Raw genomic sequence first — 22,159 nt, 5'->3', positions numbered from 1 at the left:
GAAAAAGGATAAGCAATTAGCAACCCCCAAGGCAAAAGCTAGAAGCCCCATGATAGCGCCTTTCGGTTTAAAAAAGTGTGCAAGGCTCTCTTGGGGAGGGTGAAGGGAAATCTGTGCTTCAAGATCAGCAGCCAAGTTAACTAAAGTTCAAAAATAATGATTTCCCATCTTATTGACTCTGAAGCATTTTATTTTCTGTTCAAATCTCCCTTCCACGAGTAATTAGCTCTTCCACAGTGCTGTAGAAAACATGAACCATGTTCATCCCCCTGTGCCTCTGGCAAATGGTTTGTTATTTCAACTGGTGGCATGCAGGGGAAAAGGTCAGTCACATCCATACCAGGATTCTAGGTGCAAGTTCTCACCTGATCTAGGAGAATCACGGACGATTTGATGATCTCTCGCCACTTCTGAAGCTCTGTGTCATGATACTTCTGCTGGGACTCTAATAACTGGGCCCATTCAGTCTGGGACTGGGGTAACCTGTCAGGGCACAGAAGGAAAGATGAGCCCTGGGAGGCAGTGCAGAGTTGTTTTTTACATTATTGGGTTTCAATGGTGGTTTGTCCACAAGAGGGACAGAGTGAAATTTTGCTTGTAGGGTGTGTTACCTTTCCTGTAACCGTAGACCCTGCCATGCTGTGAGGGTTTGAGTAGTGTATTCCAACATCCAGAGTTTGTAGAACAGCATCATGTTGAGGATTACCAAAAGCACCAGACTGGAGAGGGAAAGAAGAAAAATGAAAGACATGCAAGCTGGACTGGGGCCCTTCCTCCAACTGACACACAAAGCCCCAACAACTAGGAGGACCCCTTTTCTGAAAAGCCTCAGACAGATACTCACTGTCCTTTTTATGTGATGAAATGAAGCCCTGTGCATTTGTGCATGCTGAACCCATTCTATGGATTCACCGTGCATATCTTATTCATGAAGCCGAGTTTTTGGTAGCAGTCCTCCAAGGAGCAGGATAACAAGGAAAACCACTGACTCTATATGTATATATATATATATGCATTTAGCAAACTGCTGCTTTTTTATATATATTTCAAGGCTTTTATATGTTATTTTCTCTTTTAAGGTTTTATTTCCATAATGCCTAATAAAGGTTTGATAAAGTAAGTATCTTATTCATGATCGGACATGCCCAAGTTTCAACATTGAGGGGACACCCTGAGCAGAAGAGTTTCAAAGTATTCACTTACTATAGAAACATCTGGTCCGCCTGACACCCCAGCATTTATTGTAAGCCACCTTGAGGTTTTGTGGGTAAAGCAGATTTGGGGGTAAGGTGGGGATAAGCCCACCTTATAGGAGATGCTGAGCCCACAGTCCCCACCCTTCTGACGCAACATGCATACAGTGTTGGGAGCTCGGCAAGTCAAGAGTCCCTGGGCTGAACCTGACTTGCTCCCCTCCATCCTCCTTTCTGAAACAGATGGAGCAGGGGGAGCTCAGGAGCCAGAATAGGAGGCTCCCTCCTCTCTTGCTGCCCCCTTCCTTCACCTTCTGGAGGTCATCTTTCAGCCCAGGTGGGAAAAGCTGCATGAGCTTTCTAAAGCAGGACAGAAATAACGCAGCACAGCTAGAGCCACCCTCACCTGAGAGCTGAATGGAAAAGAGGGGTTCTTTGTTAAGTTTTGGGGAGCAGCAACAAAATGACATGAAAAAGGGAAGAAAAAGAAGCACAGCCCAGGAGGATCTGAGCAGAGATCAGACAGACAGCGTTAAAAAAAGCAAAAGTCCAGCAGGCTGGGAGGCGGAAAGAGACAGGTGAGAGGAAATCAAGGTGAAGAAGAAGAAGTAGGAGGAGACGGTACCTGAAACAAATCCTAATGGGAGCAGGGAAGAGAAAAGATGGAGGAGGCGAAGGTTAGAAACACAACTAGAGTTGAGAGAGGAGAAAACCGCAAGGGGGTGGGTAATTCTTCTAAAGGACACACAACAGACACATACTGGGGAGAGGGGTTGCAGAGCATGTGAAGAGGAGAGAAGAAGAAGACACCCAACATTGGTGATGCAGCAGCGGGGCAAGGGGCAGGGAGGTGCACAGCACTCGTCATGCCATGTACCAGAGGGCACAGCTAACTCCAAATCCCGAGAAGCTTAGGATAGCAAAGGCAGGATGTAACCAGCACTCAGTGTCAAGAGGCAAAACCACAGAGTTCCTTGGGGAGTTGATGCAAAATGAGAAGAAAAACTAGGCATGTGGAGTGGGGAAGGGGGTCTTTGTGCAACAGTGGGCGAGGGTGAGACTAAGACATCTTTGAGGAGCAGTTTCCGGCTGCTATCCAGGAGCCTTAGGACCCTTCCCCCTGCATGGTCACTGGTCTACCCTTCAACAACAAGGACATGGTTTCCATGTGTCGTAGTAGCTAGCATGTTGGAACAGGGACCTGGGAGAGACCAGCATTTGAATCTATACTAAAGTCATGAAGCTCATTGGGTTACCTTGGGCCAGACTCTTAGCCTAGCCTACCTCACAGGGCTGTTGTGTGGATAAAATGCAAGGGGGAACCATGTATGCCTTCACCATGAGCCCCTTGGGAGAAAAGGTGGGGTAGAAAGATAATAGGTAAATGAAAATAAATACTCTCTTCCCCAATTCCTGAGCACCATCAAAAACAAAAACAAACAGAACCAATAAACAACAACCGCTTGCACGTACAGAAACAAAGCCTTTATGTCAATCAAAACCTGGTATGCAAATTAAGGATAGATATCTGATTTATTTCATTTGCAGAACCTGCCCCCCCTTTCAAGGCTATGTATGTGGACTTAGATGGCAGAGCCTCTGATTGTTGTGGTTTCCACCAGCAGGTGGCACCACTGTTTGAGTCATCAGCTTGTAGAGACAAACTGCAACTGAACCAAACAAAGTACCTAAGGCTGTACAGCATACCCAGACAAATTAGTCTTATAGCTAGACTTTTAGCTAGCCATTGGTTTGAGACCTATCTACCAGAGCAGGAGAAAACAAGCTTGCTCCATCTCCCATGTGACAACTCTTGAGATATTTGAAATGGCTATCATATCTCCTTTCAGTCTCCTTTTCCAGGCAAAACGTAACCAGCTCCCTCAACTGTTCCTCATAAGGCTTGGTTTCCAGACCCTTGACCATCTTTGTTGCCTTCTTCTACACTCGTTCCAGTTTGTCAACATCCCTCTTAAATTGTGGCAACAAGAACTGGACACTGTATTCCAGGTGTGGTCTGACCAAGGCGGAATAAGAGTGGTACTATTACTCCTTGGGAGCTGTCATTTTTTAAGGGCACTGAGGTGGTCCCTATTCCCCTCCCAGAGCTACAATTCCCAATTATCTCTTTAAAGAGGGGTTGATAGGCCACTCTGGGAACTGTAGCTCTAGGAGGGGAGTAGGGGTAGGGGTCTTTGAGCTACAGTTCCCAGGATTGTTTGGAGGAAGCCACAAAAATTTAAAGCGCCTAGACTATAATTGTCTATCAAAAACTTCACTCTTGTGGTTATCACCACAACAGCTACTCACTTTGGGTTTTAGTAAAGCAAACAGTCTAATTTGTTGCTGCCTAAATGATATCGAGCATCAGAACAACTTGGACACAATGGTATGACTAGTTTCCACCTTCCCATTTCAATTCTCCGGCACCCTATCTGCATAACCTAGCAATTCTAAAATATAGACGCGCTTTTACACTCACAAGATTGAATATCTTGCCCTTGGTTGTACTTGAGGGACGATTCCAACAGATTCCACACAAAAAGTGCTTATGTCCCTGTGGAGATGGCAGTCTCGAATTGGTGGCGCATGCCCTTCTGGCTTGCACTCTTTATAAAGACTTGAGGAATGAGGTTATCACCCCTCTTTTATTGTCCATTCTGGGTCACCCAACCACTGCCACAGTGTCCTTTCTCTTGGCAGATCAAGATGAGCAGGTGACAGCAAAGGTTGCAAGGTTTTTAGCTGGGGCAATCAGAATAAGATCCAGCATTTGACTATTGATTCAAAATCCCAAAATGTATTTTATATAACTGAACTTTTATTTCTATTCTTTGTGTATTGTATTGTATTGTTGTTTTATTGCTATGGCCAATGGGTGATGCAAACAAAGATTCATTCTAATGTGGTAGGACACTGCTTCAAATGTATAGTGCAGATGAGTTCCTAGATTCACACATTTGTGTGTGTTCATTCAGAGTCTTATTCAGCAAATGGTCAAGTCATTCCAAAACTCTGTAGAGTTCAATTTATCTGGCATTATTTTATTTTATTAAAAAACACAGTTCTGCTTTTAAAAAATGAATGAAAACATTCTTCCAGACCAACCAACAGGCACAGCATTTTAAAATGCTGGATGAGTGTGGATGAGTGAATTTGAAGCTGGGGAGATGATAGATGCTGGGGTTTCCCTTGCTTTTAATTCAGCTGGTACACCTTATTGCCTTCAAAGTTGGACCAGTCCACAGCTAAAAGGTCCCCAAACTTAACCAAAAACAGGAAACGCCACAAACGGAGCAAAACATATTATCGTCACAACAAATTTAAATGCTTATGTGTTGCAGAGTTATACTCCTCTGCTTCCTGTGCAAAAACGGGCCACACCATTTTTCTCTGGAGAGGAGGAGGAGGGCGCACAATCACATCGCAAACCGTAAGAAAGCTCTGCAGAAGCCTGAACCCTCTCAACCCTTGAATTCCTCTTTCCCAAACATGCTGGGTCTTTTCCCAATTGACTCTTGGCAAAGAAGCAGTTCATTCCGCAATCCTCTCCACAGTTGCCTCTTGGCTTTGTCTCCTTCCCCATCTGCCCTGCCCCAGCTCTTCCCCTGCCCACATAAACAACCACTCCCTCTTCAACATCTATTAATGCCAAAACACCTCCTAGGATCCCCAGGAATGTGAACCTGATTCAAGGTGAGGGGAATGGACTTGGGATACCTCAAAATCTGGGTGGGAGGGATCAATTTACCAAAAACTAAAAAATAAAATTCTTAACACCATTATAATCCTACTAGACTGCAGACTAAAATGTAGGGAGGGAGGGGGAGAGAGAGGGAGAGATAGAGCACAGTAACAGAACAAGGAAACTGACAAACCAGGTCGAAGAATCACTTACACACAACTGATAATGAGCAGCAATTTTGAGACGCTCTGCAGGTGGAAGCCGCTGGGACTTTCCTCAGGGATATGCCGTGTTTGAGTGGAACCTGGAAAGCAGCGTTCGTTTTACACTGAAGAGGTAAAGTCCCTTCCCTTAAACACACCCAAAAGCATATGTCCCATATATTCGCTCTGCAGAACTGGCATCATTACAGACGTCACATAATACTCCTTCTGCATTTGTAATAAATCAATATTTTGAAGTGGCACCAACTACGCTTCTGAACTCCCTGCCTATTGATGCCTAGCTAGCTGCTTTCCTGTACTCTTTTCGGGATCTGCTGAACACATTTTTTGCTTAAGGCAATCCCTATCCAGAAATGTAGAAGACTGAGACTTGTTTAAATCTGTTTTTAGCTTCTTACTGATTATAATTTTTAAAAAATGTTTTAAATAGTCATTTTAAGTGTGGTTTGGTTTTGTCTGATAATTCATAGTTTTATTTCATGGTCCCCCGCCCCCCCCTTACAATCAAGTGGTCTATACATTCCATAACATAAACACATATTAGGGAAGAGAATCCTCTTTTGGTCACCCACGCTATGGTTTAATATCAACAACGCTGTACGACAGTGTTTCCCAAACTTACAATAACCACATGCCCCATTTTAGAGCCTAGTCTTATTGGGGTACCCCTTCTCAGGCAAAGATCATTTCGGGATAGTTGTAATAATACTGTTTCATCTATGATACAGTCAAGTGAAAAAGTCTGCCATTTACCTTTTGAAACCCTTTCGCGTACCCTGCGCCACAATTTGGGAAGTGCTACTCTAGGAAAACCATTTCCCCTTAGGGACCCCTATTCCACACCCTCAACAAAACTACCTCAGAAGGATCTGGGGCCTCTGTCCATCCTATAAGCCTAAACATGTCCCCCCACCCTGCCCCCATTTGCACATGGTCTCCTTACCTGCCACACGCTTGATTCGACCTACAGCTTCCTCATCTGTGGGGGTGGTTACAGGGCTCAGCACTTCCTCCAGGTGAGGCCCCCTCAGGTGAGTATGGGGCCGCTTCCTCCGGCGCACTGTAGATTGCTTGCTTGCCTTCACTTTGGGGGATTCTCGATGGAGCTCGGCTAGATATGTGCTCTCTGTTTTGGTCAGTTCACTCTCTGCCAGGGAAAGCCGGGGGGAGGGGGCAGGTATCGGTCATGGAGAGAAGGCACCGCTTTCACTTCAGCCACAACGGGGGTTATGGCCAGGGGCACAGACAGGCATCATCACAACAGCGCCTGTTTTCAGCCTCCCCAACCCCACCCCATCGAGCCAGTAGCTTCAAGGGACAGAAATACATTTACATATAATGAACCCCAAGAACTGCCAGTTGCTTTTTTTCTGCACATATACACTGCCAGTTCATTTCAGGGCCCAATCTGAGGTGCCTCAGGTTAGTGTTTAAAGCTCTAAATAACACATTCCCCAAATATCTGAGACACTACCTTCTTCCGTAGAAACCCTCTCACTCCCTCAGAATTTTGGAGTGGTGACGGCTCAGGACAGGGCATTCTCTGTGGTAGCCCCAGAGTTGTGGAATTCCCTCCCAGCAGAGGTGTGCCCGAAACCCTCACTATATAGCTTTTGGGGAATGATGAAAACACACCTCGTTGACACCTGAGATGTGTGTTTTCAGGGGCCCACTCTTACTTCTTCGGTTGTAATCTGTTAAATTTGGTTGTAATCTGAATCATCATAACATGCTCTGGGACCTGCTGCTGAAGGGTGGGTAATACATTTAATAATACCAATACTATTATTAATACATGAGAGGTCCAGAGGGAGGCAATATCAGAACAGGCCTTTTCTGCATTGGTTCACCATTTAGGTGGCAGGTGAAAACATTCCGCTTTAACCAGGCCTTTGGCTGTTTGACATCTGGTGCCCTTTTAAATATGTTGTGGGAGAGGGGGGATTATTGATTTGCTTTTGTTCTTATTTTTATTATGCATTTTGTGGTTTTTATATTGTAATTTTATCTTGGGAATTCCCTGAGATCTGTGGTATACCAATTTTTAACAACAACAACAACAACAATAATAATATTTATATCCCGCCCATCTGACTGGGTTTCCTCAGCTACTCTGGGCAGCTTTCAACTGAATATTAAAAACAATACAGCATCAGACATTAAAACTTCCCTAAACAGGGAAAACAGTTGTCTTTTAAAAGTAAAATAGTTGTTTATTGCCTTGACAGCTGCTGGGAGGGCGTTCCACAGGGCAGGTGCCACTACTGAGAACCACTGCCTGGTTCCCTGTAACCTCACTTCTTGCAGCGAGGGAACTGCCAGAAAGTCCTCGGCACTGGGGAACCTCAGTGTCCGGGATGGATGATGGGGGTGGAGACGCTCCTTCAGGTATAATATAATAATATTAGGATAATAATGGAGACCTTTAGTATTAGCATGCAGGGCTAAAATACTAAAAGGAAACCTTTTGACATTCTGAAATGTTTCAAAGGCTCGGTTTTATCTACTCCATTGGTTGAGTTTTATGGAGTTCCGTCATATGCCATCACAACAAACAAATGGAAACATAACTAGATGCTGTAGCTCAGGGTCAGAAAATCTGTGGTCTACAGTCCAAATGCTGTTGTTTTATGACTCCCATCATTTCTGATCATTGGACCAGGCTGGCTGAAGCTGATGGGGGTTGGTCTGCAACAACATCTGGAGGGCCAAAGATTCCCCAACCCTTGCTCTAGCGAGATCTCACCTAAATGGCGGAAATAATCATCTAGGCCACTCCAGAAGTTCTTCTCAATGAAAGATTTCACCAGCCCCCATGGCTGTTTCCTGTATCGTAGCTCTGTAGAAACCCTAAAGAAGAAAGAAAGAAGAGGTCACTTCCAAGAGCCGTAACTTTGGCCTCATGAACATTTGTTACTACCAATTACCTGCTTTTGGATTTTCAACGTGAAACGTTTTCCAAACATGGTATTCCTCTGAAACTACATTTAATACTCTCCTTGCTCCAAATTCAAGGAATTTTCTTTCTGTCTGTCTGTCTTTCTTAAAAGGTCTTGTGCCATTTTCAGCAACGTATTAAATTGCTGTCTTTTGTTTTCAGCTGTTCTCAATTTTCTTAAGTGTAAATTGCCTTGAGACGATGGTTTAGAAGAAAATTAATAAATCAATGATGGTGACGATATAATCATCATAATCCTAAATGTGTCACTCTATCTGCTTTTGCCTCTGGTTTCGCCCTCCACTGGCATGCAGCTCTTGGAAAGTTCACGAGACCACATAGTCCTCTGGCTGAAAAATGTCTCCCGCCCTCCTGGCTTAGAGTAAACTGAGTGTTACTAGCCTCTGAGACTTGTATTTCCAAGCTTAGAAATATGAGCAGCAGCAACCTATCTGGGCAGGTGTCATTCAACTCCGTTTATCACAGTCCTTGCTAATATCGCAAAGCTATAGCCCTGCCATACCCACCTGAGTCGGCATTTGTTTCTGGCAACGCGCGTCAATGTGTAACGATTAATTGTATAGAAATAATCATGGTAGGGGACATCGTGAGTTAGCACCTCTGCATCTATCACATAGCACTCGCTCTCTTGGCTTGCTTTGTACATTGTCTGGAGAAAGCAGAGAGAGAACAGACAGAGGCTGTGATCACACGGAATAGCTCAGTCTATACAGCATAAGACTCTTACTCTTCGGATTGTAGGTTTGAGCCCCACGGCGGGTAAAATATTCCTGCACTGCAGAGTGTTTGGACTAGATGACCCCAACTCTATGGTTCTATGATCTGAGCTTTCACATGATGTAAGAGTCGCTTTTGGAAAACTAATGGGGTATAGCATGGGTTTGGTGCTCATTTCAGTGTTACTTGATTCTAGAAAAAAAAATCGGTTTGCAACCCCTTTAACCTGGAAAATCATGGGAGTAAAGTGTCGGAGTTTGGGGCAATATATGTATTTCATAATTTATTTCACAAAATTATGCTATACTAGCACACAGTTCTTTCCTGACATTTTCATGGGGGAATCATGGGGGAACAGAAGCAGGCATGTGTGGACAGGGCGGGAGAGTAGCAATGCTGTCCAATGACATTAGTTGCTGTGCAACACCACGTGTGATTGAAATTTAGCGTGATGTGCTGGTATATCGGTAAAAAAAGCCATAGTTCCATAATGCAACAGGTACTGCGGCAGGAAAGGAACGTTAGAAAATGAGACAGGAGTGCTAACATTATCAGGGAAATTAATACAATATACACCATGTCTGAATGCACACAGAGTCTATGTCCACATTTACAACAAACATTTAAAGCACTATGACATCACTTTAAACAGTCATGGTTTCCTTCAAATAATTCTGGGAGCTGTAGCTTAGAGTTCCCTTACATACAGAGTTCCCTGTAGCTTAGAGCTCCCTGTAGTTTAGAGTGATTGACTGATAAAACCACGCTGGGAATTGCAGCTCTGGGAATTGGGGTCTCCTATCAACTCTCAGAACCTTTAACAAACTACAGCTCCCAGAATTCTTTGGGGGAAGCCATGACTGTTTAAAGTGATGTCGTAGTGCTTTAAATGTATAATGTGAATGGGGCCTCTGCAGCCTTAACTGAACCATCCTCACTTCAAGCTGAACAGCCCAGTGCAGGCTTCGGGCTTCTCACCTGAGTCTCAGTGACAGTGGCAGTTTTGGGGGCTAGAGGGTTGGTGAGGGTGATGGTATAAAGGATAACTCTGCTCTGATTGCCAGTTTCTTCCTTCTTCCAGGGATGAAAGACAATGTCTGGGAAAAGAGAGAGGAACAGATGAAAGAAAAGTGCTTCTTCACACAGCGCACAGTTAAACACTGGAACTCTCTGCCACAAGAGGCGCTCAAGGCCACCAACTTGGATGGCTTTGAAAGAGGATTAGATAAATTCATGGAGCAGGAGGTAACTGATGACTACCAGCCAGGATGGACAAACTCTTCCTTCACAGCTGGAACATAGCTGTCAACTTATAGATTTGAAAATAAGGGACCAGCAGCCTTGAAAATAAGGGATCAGCAGCCAAAATAAGGGATTTTCCGGGCACAGGTATGTTCAGCTTCTGAGCCCCTCCGAGCCAAAGGCAGAAAGCCCAGCCAGCAGCCAAACAAAGCCTCAAGCGGTGGTTCCCACAGCACAGCAACCCTGCCAAGGGGATGCAGCAAGGAAAACCACCGTCACCTCTCCGCTGGGAAGCACTGAGCAAAGGCGAGTCCCCAGGCAACACGTCCGATTTGATCGGCACAAGGCATGCAAGCTCCACCCCCCAGTTCTTAGACTCCTTATTGGGTGAGCAACGCAGGCAAGCAACACAGTTGGAGCCTCCCTCCTCCCTGGCCGGCAGGGAGGGAGGGAGAGGAGCTACTTCCTTTGAAACCCGGGAAATTTAAGGGCATTATCAATAAGGGACAGCAGCAGGACACGGTGCTGGGATAAGGGAGTTTCCCGCCAAATAAGGGACAGTTGACAGCTATGAGCTGGAGGCAGCAGTGCTTCTGAATACCAGCTACTGAAAACCACAGGAGGGGAGAGGGCTTCTGTGCTCAAGTCTTGCTTGTGGGTTTCCCATTACAACATCTGGTTGGCCACTGTGAGAGCAGGACGTGCAACTAATGGGCCAATGGACTGATCCCACAGGCTCTTCTTATGTTCAAAACAAAGGCCAGTGGGTGAGAATGCAAAGCACAACGCAGTTCCCAGGGGAAAATAAAAATGACTCCCATGACCAAAGTCAAGCCACAGCCCCACCTCCACCCCAGCTGGCAGACTCAGCAGGGTGGACACAGAAGGCTTATTGTTTGGTATGCATGTGGTGCCTTTTATCCTAAATCCTGTTCTCCCTTCCATTGATCAAGTGGGCCATTAAAAGTTCCCATTTTTAAAACAGGAAACTGAGGGCAAAAAATAGTAATTTGCCCAAGGCCACAGAGAGAGAAGGGGGTGGGATTTCATCCCAGGGCTTTCAGGCCCAAAGTTCACATTACTTGAGCCAAACCACGGCTGGATTCACACTGAGGCCCCTCTAATTTGTGAGGTGTTGCAATCTGATGAGACCGGCCAGATGGTCCTCAGGTGAGTTTCAGGTACCTGTAGTTTATCTAAGTGAATTTTCAAAGGGAATTTGGGGAGGTTTGCTGAAGATCTATAGGAACTGTTTTCAGGGAGGTTTTCGATTAGACTTGCACATGTTCTCACAGGGGTTTGGCAGAACTTAGGAAGAGTTTTGATAAAGTCTGGTGGAGTTGCCCAGGGGAGCTGAACAACTCCAGAGAACCCCACTAATCACGAGCATCTCTGCTGAAGGTGTGGCAATGTCCCGTCCGACTCAATATCCCAATCTGAGCTGCTTGGAGGAAAACGTGTGATATCAATGATCCAAATAAAATACAAATTAGGTGCTGGGCAGGGTGGGGTGGAAGAATTGTGGGGGGGTTGTCCTTTTGCCACCAGCAAGAACATTTTCTTCTTCTTGGTTTTCCATTGTCATAAAAAATAAAACCATGATGCAGAACTCAGGCAATGGGACAAAAACCCTCATTGTTACTTTGGCTGAGGGTTAAGGTTACAAAATGAATTCAGGAAGATCACCCTCCCCGCCACATTTTCTGACCCAAATCTTGGGAACTACAATGTTATGAGAGGCATAGAGAATGGTTTGCTGGTGATCTTGAGCAACTGCTGTAGAACTACAAATCCTCAAAGACCTTTGGTTGTGCGGCATGTCATTCTGACATTTGAAACTGATTCAGATTTGTAGTATGGATGTGCAACATTTTATTTATTAAAATTTATATAGCCCTTGATTGTAAACAACAACAACAACCCAACAACCACAAAGCAGTTTACAGAAAGTTTAAAATGATGAAATCATCAGTAAAAACAGTTAGAAACAGTCAGATTAAAATGAAATAAAAAAATCAAATCAACAGAAAGCTAAAAACAGGTTGAGAGAAGTGTCAACATTTCACGTATCTGGATAGGCTTGACTAAAGAAAAATGATGTAAGCCGGTGCTAAAGAGTACTATTGACTGATGTAAATAGGCAAGGAGTTCCCAAGCTTACCAGAAAACCGCCGCTGCTCCATAAAGTCCCTCAAGAATGGAGAGTCTGTGAAGAGCAGGTCATACAGCTTATCCACACTAAAATTGAAGACTTCGTTCATGTACTGCCGTCCATTCAGATCATCGTAAAAGGCCTGAACTTCCCCTGTATAAAGAAGCAGAGAGCTTAACGTTGCAGTCTTTCACCTGACACACCTGGACGCAATAGTCTGGGCTCAGGGGAACACTTACGATGCCTGCAAACATGACACTGATTTTGAGATTGTCAGTTCCAGAGATGAGTCCGCAAGCAGGACCCCAAAGGGAATGCTGATCCTGCTCACAGATTCATTCCTGAAACAGTTAAGTAAACCTGATGTCACATTTCCATGTAGGGAAAGATTGTGGGATCCCTTCCGAAAGTGATCCATGAATGCAAAATGTGAGAGGAGATCTTCAGAAGGACTCAATGAGCTCTAACATCTCTGCCATTTGATCTGGTTCCTGAGTAGTCAAAAGTCTCATGTGAACTACATGTCTCCAAAGAGAAGGCTAATCCTGAACATTTCTATTCTGTTTGGTGGTATTTTATTTCTTACGTTTCAGATCTGGATATGCAACAACATCTCCCTGCATCATCTAGAGAAATATGGCTGTATTGAGTTACTTCTGGGTGTAATTATTCCTCATGCATATATTTTTGTATGCCTTGCCTTGCTTTTATACACTAAGTTGACTTTATGTTATTACTTATCTGGTTATATTATGAAATATTGCTAAAATCCATTTTAAAACTCTCATGTGAATCCCACCCTCCACTAATCTAGGAACATCTCCTGCACAAGCCTTACTGAAATCAATGCAGACTCGTCTGGCAGTTGCTTTTGGTGGACAGTGCTGAGACTGTCTAACTATTAACCTAATGATGATGCAAACTCTAAAAGTAATCAAGCAATACATGTGACCTAGAGAAGAACAAAGGAATATTAGACATCATTGGAAATCCAGCAGATGGATTTTGAGCTTGGAAGTCCTGAGCCTTCCAAATTGGTTGTCAGACAGTGGTACCTCAGGTTAAGAACTTAATTAGTTCTTGAGGTCTGTTCTTAACCTGAAACTGTTCTTAACCTGAGGTACCACTTTAGCCAGTGGGGCCTCCCGCTGCTGCCATCGCGCCACCGCACAATTTCTGTTCTCATCCTGAAGCAAAGTTCTTAACCCAAGGTACTATTTCTGGGTTAGCGGAGTCTGTAACCTGAAGTGTCTGTAACCCGTGGTACCACTGTAGTATTCAAGATGGGGGGCAGGGGACACTTACAGGAGCTGTTAAACCAGGCACCCCCAAACTCAGCCCTCCAGATCTTTTGGGACTACAACTCCCCTCATCCTTAGCTAACAGGGCCAGTGGTCAGGGATGATGGGAATTGTGGTCCCAAAGCATCTGGAGGGCCGAGTTTGGGGATGCCTGTGTTAAACCCACCACAATACCTGCAGCCGCCAGTCACACACCTTCATCGTGAGTTTCCGAGGAATCACTGAGTTCAGTTGGAATGTCCTCATTGTCATTGAAGTCCAGGGAGGGGGAATTAATGGGGGCAATGATCTCAATCTTGTCTCCGATAAGGTTTGCGATTGTCAGCTCCTTCTCTGAGGGGACGTCAATGACCTCCTCTTCCTCGGGAACTACTCCTTCATACTGGAAAGGTGCAAGAAAGATCAGGGTGTTACTGCTGCCTTAAGGGCGATGCTGAGGCTTGTCAACCATGGCTGAAACTCTATGGGGTCAGTGTGAGCGATTTCCCATTGTTCCCTGTGGAAAGAGAAAGACCTAGGCTTGCTCCATAAAAATTAGCATGATTCCCTTTCCATGTGGTCTAAGATGGTTTCGCAACCTGTGAGACTACGATGCGAGTTTCAAAGAGCCTGGGGCCAAATGCAATTCTTACTTATATTGACTTGTGTCCTTAGAAGGGGATTAGATAAATCCTTCAAGGAAGGTCCAGCAATGGATATTAGCAAAAAGGGATAATTGGAGCTTCCATGCTCAGAGGCCGTATGACACTGAATACCAGCTGTTGGAAAGCAAAAACAGGAGAGGGGAGTTGTTGACTTCCACGGCCTGCTGATGGGATTCCTAGAGGCATCTGATCAGCCATTGTGGGAAGAAGGTTGGTGGACCTGGCAGACCTTCAGCTGGAACTCTTCTGGTGCTCTTATGCACACTGGGGTACAAACATATGCAACCATCACACTATATGCAAGATGGTCTTATTACATCCATTTATATTGGGGCACCTCCCTTTTGTATACTTATGGTAGGGATAGGGGAAATGTGAAGCCCCCTAGATGTTTTGGGCTCCAAGTCCCTTTAGCTTCAACCATACTGGCCAATGTATGGGGGATTCCCAAGGGGGGAATGAGAGAAGAGAGCAATATTTAGAAAAAATAAAATTAGAAAAGTAAGCAGTAAGATCATAAAAACCTACAAAGAGCCCTGCAGTGGCTCATCCAGTCCACAGTAGCCACCAAGATGCCCATGGGAAACTGGCAAGCCGGGCCCTGGCAGAAGGCAGTGGAGTTAGAGCATAGCCACGTGGCTGGTAGATGTTGATAGCCTTGCCCTCCATGAATTTGTCCAATCCTCTTTTAATGCCATCAAAGTTGGTGGCCTTTCCTGCATCCTGTGGGAGCGAGTTCCATAGTTTAACTATACGCTGCGGGAAGAAGGACTTCATCTGCCCTGAATTTACATTAGGAACGGAAAAGACTGTCTAGGGAGAGGACATTGTTTTGAACAACACTGAGACTATGGTGCTAAGAAGGCAATTGAGTGAGAAGGAACTGGCATGCCGTTTGAGGAATGCGCTCTGAGGATGTGGGCAGGCCTTCGTGAGAAAATGTTTCAGCACCCAGCTTTAGAATGAGCGCGGCGATCTGCCCAGCTGCGGAACTTGTATGTGGAAGATAGTAAGACCGATGCTTAAAAAGTAAATACACTTAAAAAAACAAAAACAAATCCACCACTATAAACCAATTAAGGACTATCTACAAAGAAAACCATCTACAGCTTTAAAAACAAAATACACACACCAGGTTGATTACAAGAGAGCCACCATCAGTGTTCCAACCCAAATCCACTGGGAACTTGAATATTTAGATTAATTACCATCCAGATTCCTTCTCTATTTAGGGAAGAGAACCATGGCGGTTACTGCTTTCCCTGCATTTAGAGGCTAAAAAACAACATTGAAAGATAGAAATTAATTTGGGGAAGCTACGTTAAATAGCAGTCCCCTGCCTACCAATGCACTGGGTCAGATCAAAGATGCAACTCTGCAAGAGGAAATAATGCCTACTGGGACTGGAGCTTCACTGCTTCCTGTCGGTGTCAATGTGCTACTATTGATGACAGACTTCTTAGGAAGCTGAGGGCTCGCCTCCGGTTTGGCCTCCATGCTGCTTTTCGAGGAGCTGTCATTCACCTCAATTTCTTCCACGGGGATCTCTTCACAGTAACTAAAAGAAGAAGCAGAGTCAAATGTTGAATTTCGCCAGCCCTCACATCAGTCAGCTGCTAAAAGCACCGGAGAGTGAAACCAAAGGAGTAAAAAAAATCCCGTAGGGGAGCTCAGTCAGTCTGTTACAGCCAGGACAAGAAAGAAACCTTGTGACATCATTGTCCCCACCTGGAGTACCGTGTCCAGTTCTGGGCACCACAGTTTAAGGAGGACATTGCCAAGCTGAAAGGTTCATGGAGGAGGGCGACCGGGATGATCAAGGGTTTGGAAACCGAGCCCTATGAGGAACGGCTGGGGGAGTTGGGCATGTTTAGCCTGGGGAAGAGAAGACTGAGAGGTGATATGATAGCCGTCTTCAAATATCTGAAGGGCTGTCACGTGGAAGATGGAGCGAGCTTTTCCCCCCCCTGCTGCTCCAGAGGGTAGGATCTGAAGCAAAGGATTCACATTACAAGAAAGGAGATCATAACTTTCTGACTGTAAGATGTGTTTGGCACTGGAGTGCACTACCTTGGAAGGTGGGGACTCTACTTCATTGAAGGTTTTTAAAGAGAGGCTGGATGGCCATCTGTCAAGGATTATTTAGCTGTGATCTCTGCGCTGGAGGGGGTTGGGGAAGATGATGTCTTCCAACCCTACAATCCTATGATTCCATAATCTTAAGGACTAACAGATGCATTATGGCGCATGTTTTTGGAGACTACCATCTACTTCCTCAGATACATGAAGTTACAGGTATACATGGTGGGGGTGGCAAATTGCACATAGTGAGGTCAGACGGAAATGAAGCATATTTCCCACCCTGGCCTGATCCAGCATTCCCAGCCCACGTGAGTGCCTGAGGCAGATCCAGCTTCTGACCCTTGTGCGCTAAAGTTTGTTTGACACGTCTCCGCACGCTTTAGCTCAACGTACCCCATCGTGTTGAAATCATCGTCAGGAGGCACGTAGTCTTCATCATCGCTCGTCAGCCCTAGTTCACTACCATAACACTGATGCACAAAGTGCCAGAGCTCCTTTGGACACAGGGGCTGTGGAGAGAAACACTGTGGATTGGGACCCCTCCATAGGAAGGTGACAAAACCCAAGCAGGAGAACTATGCTTGCTTATGGCTCCAAACCTAATTATGACATCTACCTATTTTCTTCGCCACAAGATCTGTAGTAAATGCACCAACAAAAAACTGTATGTGTCATCACATGTGAAAATCATGCAAGGCTCTTGTGACCAATGCCTTGGTTTGGAAGCCACAGTGCAGATAATTACCATGTTGACAAACATAGAATAGGGAGCCATTATCAATAACATCATGATTTGAGTTTATTTAAAAAACCAAACCAACTGCACGTCACCAACAATACTTTAAAGAAAAAGTGATCTGAAGCAGGCTACAGTCTCTGGTAGCTATCTATGCATATATGCATGTATATATACTTCCCTTGAGGCTTTTAGATTGAAACAATGGAAGCCTTGTACACAAAGAGCTGGATTCTCAAAAGTTAATATGTGAAAGGGTGAAATGCACTGGTAGCCCTAAAAAAGGGAGATGGAAAAGAGAAAGACGTCCTTGAAAGCCAAGCCAAACAGCTGTTGGGATGTGCGCAGGCAGGCATGTCATAATCACATCATCAAAACAGGGCCTTAAAATTTCTAACCAGTGTTGGAATTCAGAAAGAAGCTTGCGGTTTTTAAACCATGAGGCTAGAAAAGGAGAGATTGTGTAAAGAGGGTGATAACAAGAAACCATTTGTTAAAAAATAAAAAAGCGGTGCACTCTACCTGAACAAGATGAACTTCTGGTGAGGCTTGACAAAGCTCATAGTCCAGGACAATGCAAAGCTCAGATGGGAAAAGTTTAATTAAAGAGGAAAGAGGTGTAGCCTTTTTATTTTTAAAAAAGCCAAAGAGCCATGAGCAAGGATGTACCCAGTTCAAATATCATCAATGGGTTCTCTTAATCAACTTACCGCCTCTCATACATCACACCTGGCAATACGGGTGAACTTTATAAGAGTGCTGTAAGCATCGCTAAGACACAGTATTTGGAGCATTCAAAAATTGTAAACTCAAAGTATCAGGGCCTTTTCTGCTGTGGTACCTCACGTTCAGAATGCTGATGTGTGGTTATAGTGTCCTTTTTACCTATACTGTTCTAATTGCTTTTCTGTTATAGTGTGTGATTTTTACTGATTGTTAGCTTCCTTGATAAAGTATTGCAAAAGGGAAGAGTTTGTATTTTTCATGTAAATAAACAGATTCATATCTATGTGAGGATCGTCCCCACATCTCCATTTACCTTTTCAAGAAGGGCATTCTGCCAGAGCCTGAACATCATCATGTATGTCCTGTCTCGGGCGCCGAAGGAAGTGAAAAAGTGCTGTTGGAGAACAGAGATTTGGCAAAGTGAAGCAGAGAGCTTGCTATTTTCCAAGCAAATTATATGAGAACTGAGAAGCTTGGTGGTAGTAAGGCAAAACGAGCAAATGCATTACTTATGCAACTTAGACTCAGTAAGCTACTTACATAACACCCCTTTGTTATACTATCCGTTTCATAGCCTTGAATTTATTTTTCCACAGCTAGGGTGGTCCAGGGAACAGTATGCATGTCACAGAGCTGGTCCAAGTGTTCTTTTCACCTGTTGACCTCTGCATTTAACTGTTTCTGCCAAACCAACAGCCTGTGATACACCACCCTCAGCACACATCATTAAATTATGATTAAGGTATTCAGCGCCATAAGTGAAACTTTAGAGAGTTTTTATCAGCAAGAGAAACAAGCCTCTACCCGAGGAATCTACAATTGAAATGTGAACAGTAAGAGAGGAACAAGTGACGGAGAATGAGCAAAGGCATAGGCGCATTCTTATACATGTCTATTCAGACATATAGCCCACTGAATTCAATGGGACTTATTCCCAGGTATATGGTTGTAGGACCGCACTCTCAGTCATCATTTCCTAACCAAGAATTGGTTCCAAGGGGAACTTGCTAAGGGCTTCATAGGGGCAAATGAGCCTAGATGTTTTTTTTAAAAAACTGAGTGAAGGATCACTGCTCATTGTATATAATACACCCCAAATTTACCTACAGTAAACACATCCTGCAGTGGTTTGCATTGTCTCAAAACTCTGCAAAAACTTGCTTGGTTCAAGGAACAACAAGACAAATATAAATACCCTGGTGGAAAGCATATCAAGAGAAGCAAAATGCCTCTCAAACCACTTTCAACTCTCTTCCAGATGGGAGCTTACTGCGGAATTGGTGCCACTTAAGAACCAGGCCCAGACAGAGGGGGGCCATATGGGCCACTTGGCCTGGGCCCCGATTCCAAAGGGGGCCTCAGTCAGCATATTCACAATTGCAGGGGATGCAGTGGGGGGAACGCGGAGGCGCAAAGGCCCAGGGTAAAAAAGGGGGGGGCACATTATCTACCTGGCCCAGGTCTCTGCCTGGCTCTGCAAAGCCCTGTTAAGAACACATGCTTTTCGTAGCACCCACACTTTGTCATCGTCTCAAAAATGCCAGCCTGAACTGAGAAACCAGGAATGAGAGAAAGTGAATGTGCCAAATGTATATACAGGACAACTGGGTCTGAATGACCCATTTAGGCCTCACGTGGAAACATCCTTAAAATTTACTGTCTCACTCCAAACTGAGAACTGGCCCATCTTTAACACACTTGGATTCATGGAGGAGGAGAATAGATATCAGTGGCTACTACCCATGGCAGCTGGGCTCTGTCTCCATGGTTGGAGGTGGTTATGCTTCTGACTACCAGTTGCTGGAAACCACAAGAAGGGAGGGTGCCCTTGTGCTTGGGTCCTGCTGGAGGGTTTCCCACTGGCATGTAGCTGGCCAGTACATGAGAACAGGATGCTGGACTAGATGGGCCATTGACCTGATCCACCAGGCTACCGTTATGCTCATTTTACTAGTACATTTTCTTTTTGTAGCTGCCAAATGCACCCCGAGGAGTTCTGCGCCATGTCAGTCAATTCCTGGGCCAACTCTGTCTGTCTCAACTCAAGAGTTCAGAGCAGGTTCCCTGTCTACCAGCAGAGCCCTCTGCACTCAGTTCTTCGGATGCATCAAGAACCGAGGATTCTGGCACGCACCTTTTCAGTGTCAGTGCAAACTTGGATAGCGTTAGGAATGAGCCGTGCAGTTTTTTCCTTGGTCATAGAGCAGATGTCCTTCAAACGGACAGTCAACTGTGCAAAAAAAAAAAAAAAAAGGAGACGAAGGAAAGTGTTAGCAAACCGACCGAGTGCAGCATTTTCAGAACGGTCCTGAAATGAGCCCATTGGTAGAGGGGCTAAGGAAGGCACCCACCAGTGTTTCCCAGCGGAAAATGTTGCTATAGAAGCATATCCAGTTTTCAGAGAGGTAGAGTCGGCCCTGCAGGAGAATGTCTCTTTGAAGTGCACAGGAGTAATCTGCAGAGAGGTAAGAGGGTGTTGCCATCACCAACAGAAACAATGCATATTTCTTAGGAATCTAAAAACAGCTGGAAGTCACACGCGGTATAAAATAAGCACACCACAGCCAGGAAGGCTACAGTCTAAATAATGGCAACATGAAAACTCATCTGCTTTTATTGGACTTGTGTTTTTAAATTGTTTCAACTGTTTGCTGCCCAGAGGATCCTCCTGCTTATGAGGTGACTAATAAATGTGATAAATAGTGAAGGGAAGCCACTGAAGGGAAAGGCGCCTGGGAGATTTGTCAGAATAAAGTGAAAAATGAGTACAGTGGTACCTCGGGTTAAGAACTTAATTCATTCTGGAGGTCCGTTCTTAACCTAAAATTATTCTTAACCTGAGGTACCACTTTAGCTAATGGGCCTCCCGCTGCCGCCGCACCATTTATGTTCTCATCCTGAAGCAAAGTTCTTAACCCAAGGTACTATTACTGGGTTAGCAGAGTCTGTAACCTGAAGCATCTGTAACCCGAGGTACCACTGTATGTCTGGGGATGCTGCTTAATGGGGCGGGGGGGGGGGAGAAAGATGAAGCACACTGCCTTTCAAAAATGTTACCCAGCCACTTTGCACCCTCCTCTTGATGGTCTATACAGTGGTACCTTGGTTGTCGAACTTAATCTGTTCCGGGAGTCCTTTCGACTCCTGGAACCATCAGAAAACCAAGGTGCGGCTTCTGATCGGCTGCAGGAGCTTCTTGCACTAAATTGGAAGCTGCAAAAGCCGCATCGGACATTTGGCTTACTAAAAACATTCACAAACCAGAACACTTACTTCCAGGTTTGCAGCCAATTTGTTCAACAACTAAGCCGTTCTGGAACCAAGGCACCACTGTACCTCCCCTTTCATTATTTTGCTCCTCTACCTTATTCCTCTTGATGTGGGATGTACTTTATGGATGACCCTAAAAGATATCAGGAATGAGGTGCAAACCTCCTGAGTAATGAAGCCAGCAACAGATAAAAGGAAACAGCACACCCCAAGAAAAAATGCTCAAAATGAGGTAGAGAAGTTTTTTTTTTTTAAAAAAAAAACTTCTCTTGTTCTCTTCTATACAGTACTTTCCAAATAGATCATGATGAACAAATTGCTGACTTTGCATCTCTGCCTTAGAATTAAAATATGAGCTGTAAGCATTATTTCCTTCTGATACATAAAAACTGCCGGTATGATAAATTATTTTTATACATTATTTTTATATATTTTCCCCATTAAATTTATATATTGTAGAAACAAGCTCAAAGCAAGTTTATAAAAAGAATAAAACTATGAGTAAAGACAGTTATGTGCATTTATTTAAGACATTCAAATAATAACTAAAATCAAAACACCGCAAACGTTCTATACTTCTGGGTAGGCTTGTCAAAACAAAAATGTTTTAAGCAAGCGCCAAAAGGAGTGCATTTGAGAATGGGATGGGAAACTGTCATAACAGAAGCAGTGTATTCTTATCACGATCAGGAGTGTGAACAGGGCAAGTAAACAAGGACGTTTACAAGGGATTGGTAGAAGACAGAGAACAAAGGGAGCTTGTGCCTTGTGAATTGTCTGGCTGCCTGTCCGAGCTGTCTGGGAGTCTTTAGTTCTAATTCCTGCATTGCAGGGGGTTGGACTAGATGGCTATGGGGTCCCTTCCAACTCTATAGTTCTATGACTCCATGATTCCATTGGGCGTTTATGCAAAGATGGGTGTTGGTCTGCATCACTTTTTCTTCATTAAAACAGGAAATTAACCTTCCTTCATTAGAAATAGACTTTCATATGTGAGATCAACATGTTTAGAATTGTTCGGAAATAAATAGAATTCCCCCCCCCCATCACCCAATATTGCAAACATGCCCTGAAATATGTTGTCACTGCATAACAAGATCATGCAAAAATGAAATTTTGATTTATTAGTATGTAATGATTGTGGGAATTACGGGGTGTGAATTCATAGTTTTCATTCACTGGTTAGAGAGTATGCACTCTGTTCCCCTGGCATGTTAATTCTTCGCAA

General features: G+C 44.4%; 1 protein-coding gene across 11 annotated transcripts in view; it reads right to left on the bottom strand.

Annotated features, from left to right (window-relative positions):
• GRAMD1B (GRAM domain containing 1B) overlaps positions 1-22,159 on the bottom strand; it is a 212,365-nt gene that overhangs the window by 5,308 nt on the left and 184,898 nt on the right. For all 11 annotated transcript variants that reach the window (XM_083713961.1, XM_083713956.1, XM_083713960.1 and 8 more), the window contains 14 exons: positions 20,013-20,116; positions 19,796-19,891; positions 17,975-18,055; positions 16,593-16,708; positions 15,516-15,675; positions 13,669-13,855; positions 12,182-12,325; positions 9,757-9,875; positions 8,568-8,710; positions 7,849-7,952; positions 6,046-6,249; positions 5,092-5,182; positions 612-719; positions 366-483 (listed from right to left, as the gene is read on the bottom strand). In XM_083713961.1, coding sequence (XP_083570087.1) covers positions 366-483; positions 612-719; positions 5,092-5,182; positions 6,046-6,249; positions 7,849-7,952; positions 8,568-8,710; positions 9,757-9,875; positions 12,182-12,325; positions 13,669-13,855; positions 15,516-15,675; positions 16,593-16,708; positions 17,975-18,055; positions 19,796-19,891; positions 20,013-20,116 — 1,775 coding nt within the window. The remainder of the gene's footprint in view (positions 1-365; positions 484-611; positions 720-5,091; positions 5,183-6,045; positions 6,250-7,848; positions 7,953-8,567; positions 8,711-9,756; positions 9,876-12,181; positions 12,326-13,668; positions 13,856-15,515; positions 15,676-16,592; positions 16,709-17,974; positions 18,056-19,795; positions 19,892-20,012; positions 20,117-22,159) is intronic.

This window comes from Podarcis gaigeae (assembly GCF_964106915.1).
Source record: "Podarcis gaigeae genome assembly, chromosome: 15".
Lineage (NCBI taxonomy): Eukaryota > Metazoa > Chordata > Lepidosauria > Squamata > Lacertidae > Podarcis > Podarcis gaigeae.
This window is presented reverse-complemented; position numbering and strand designations above follow the sequence as displayed.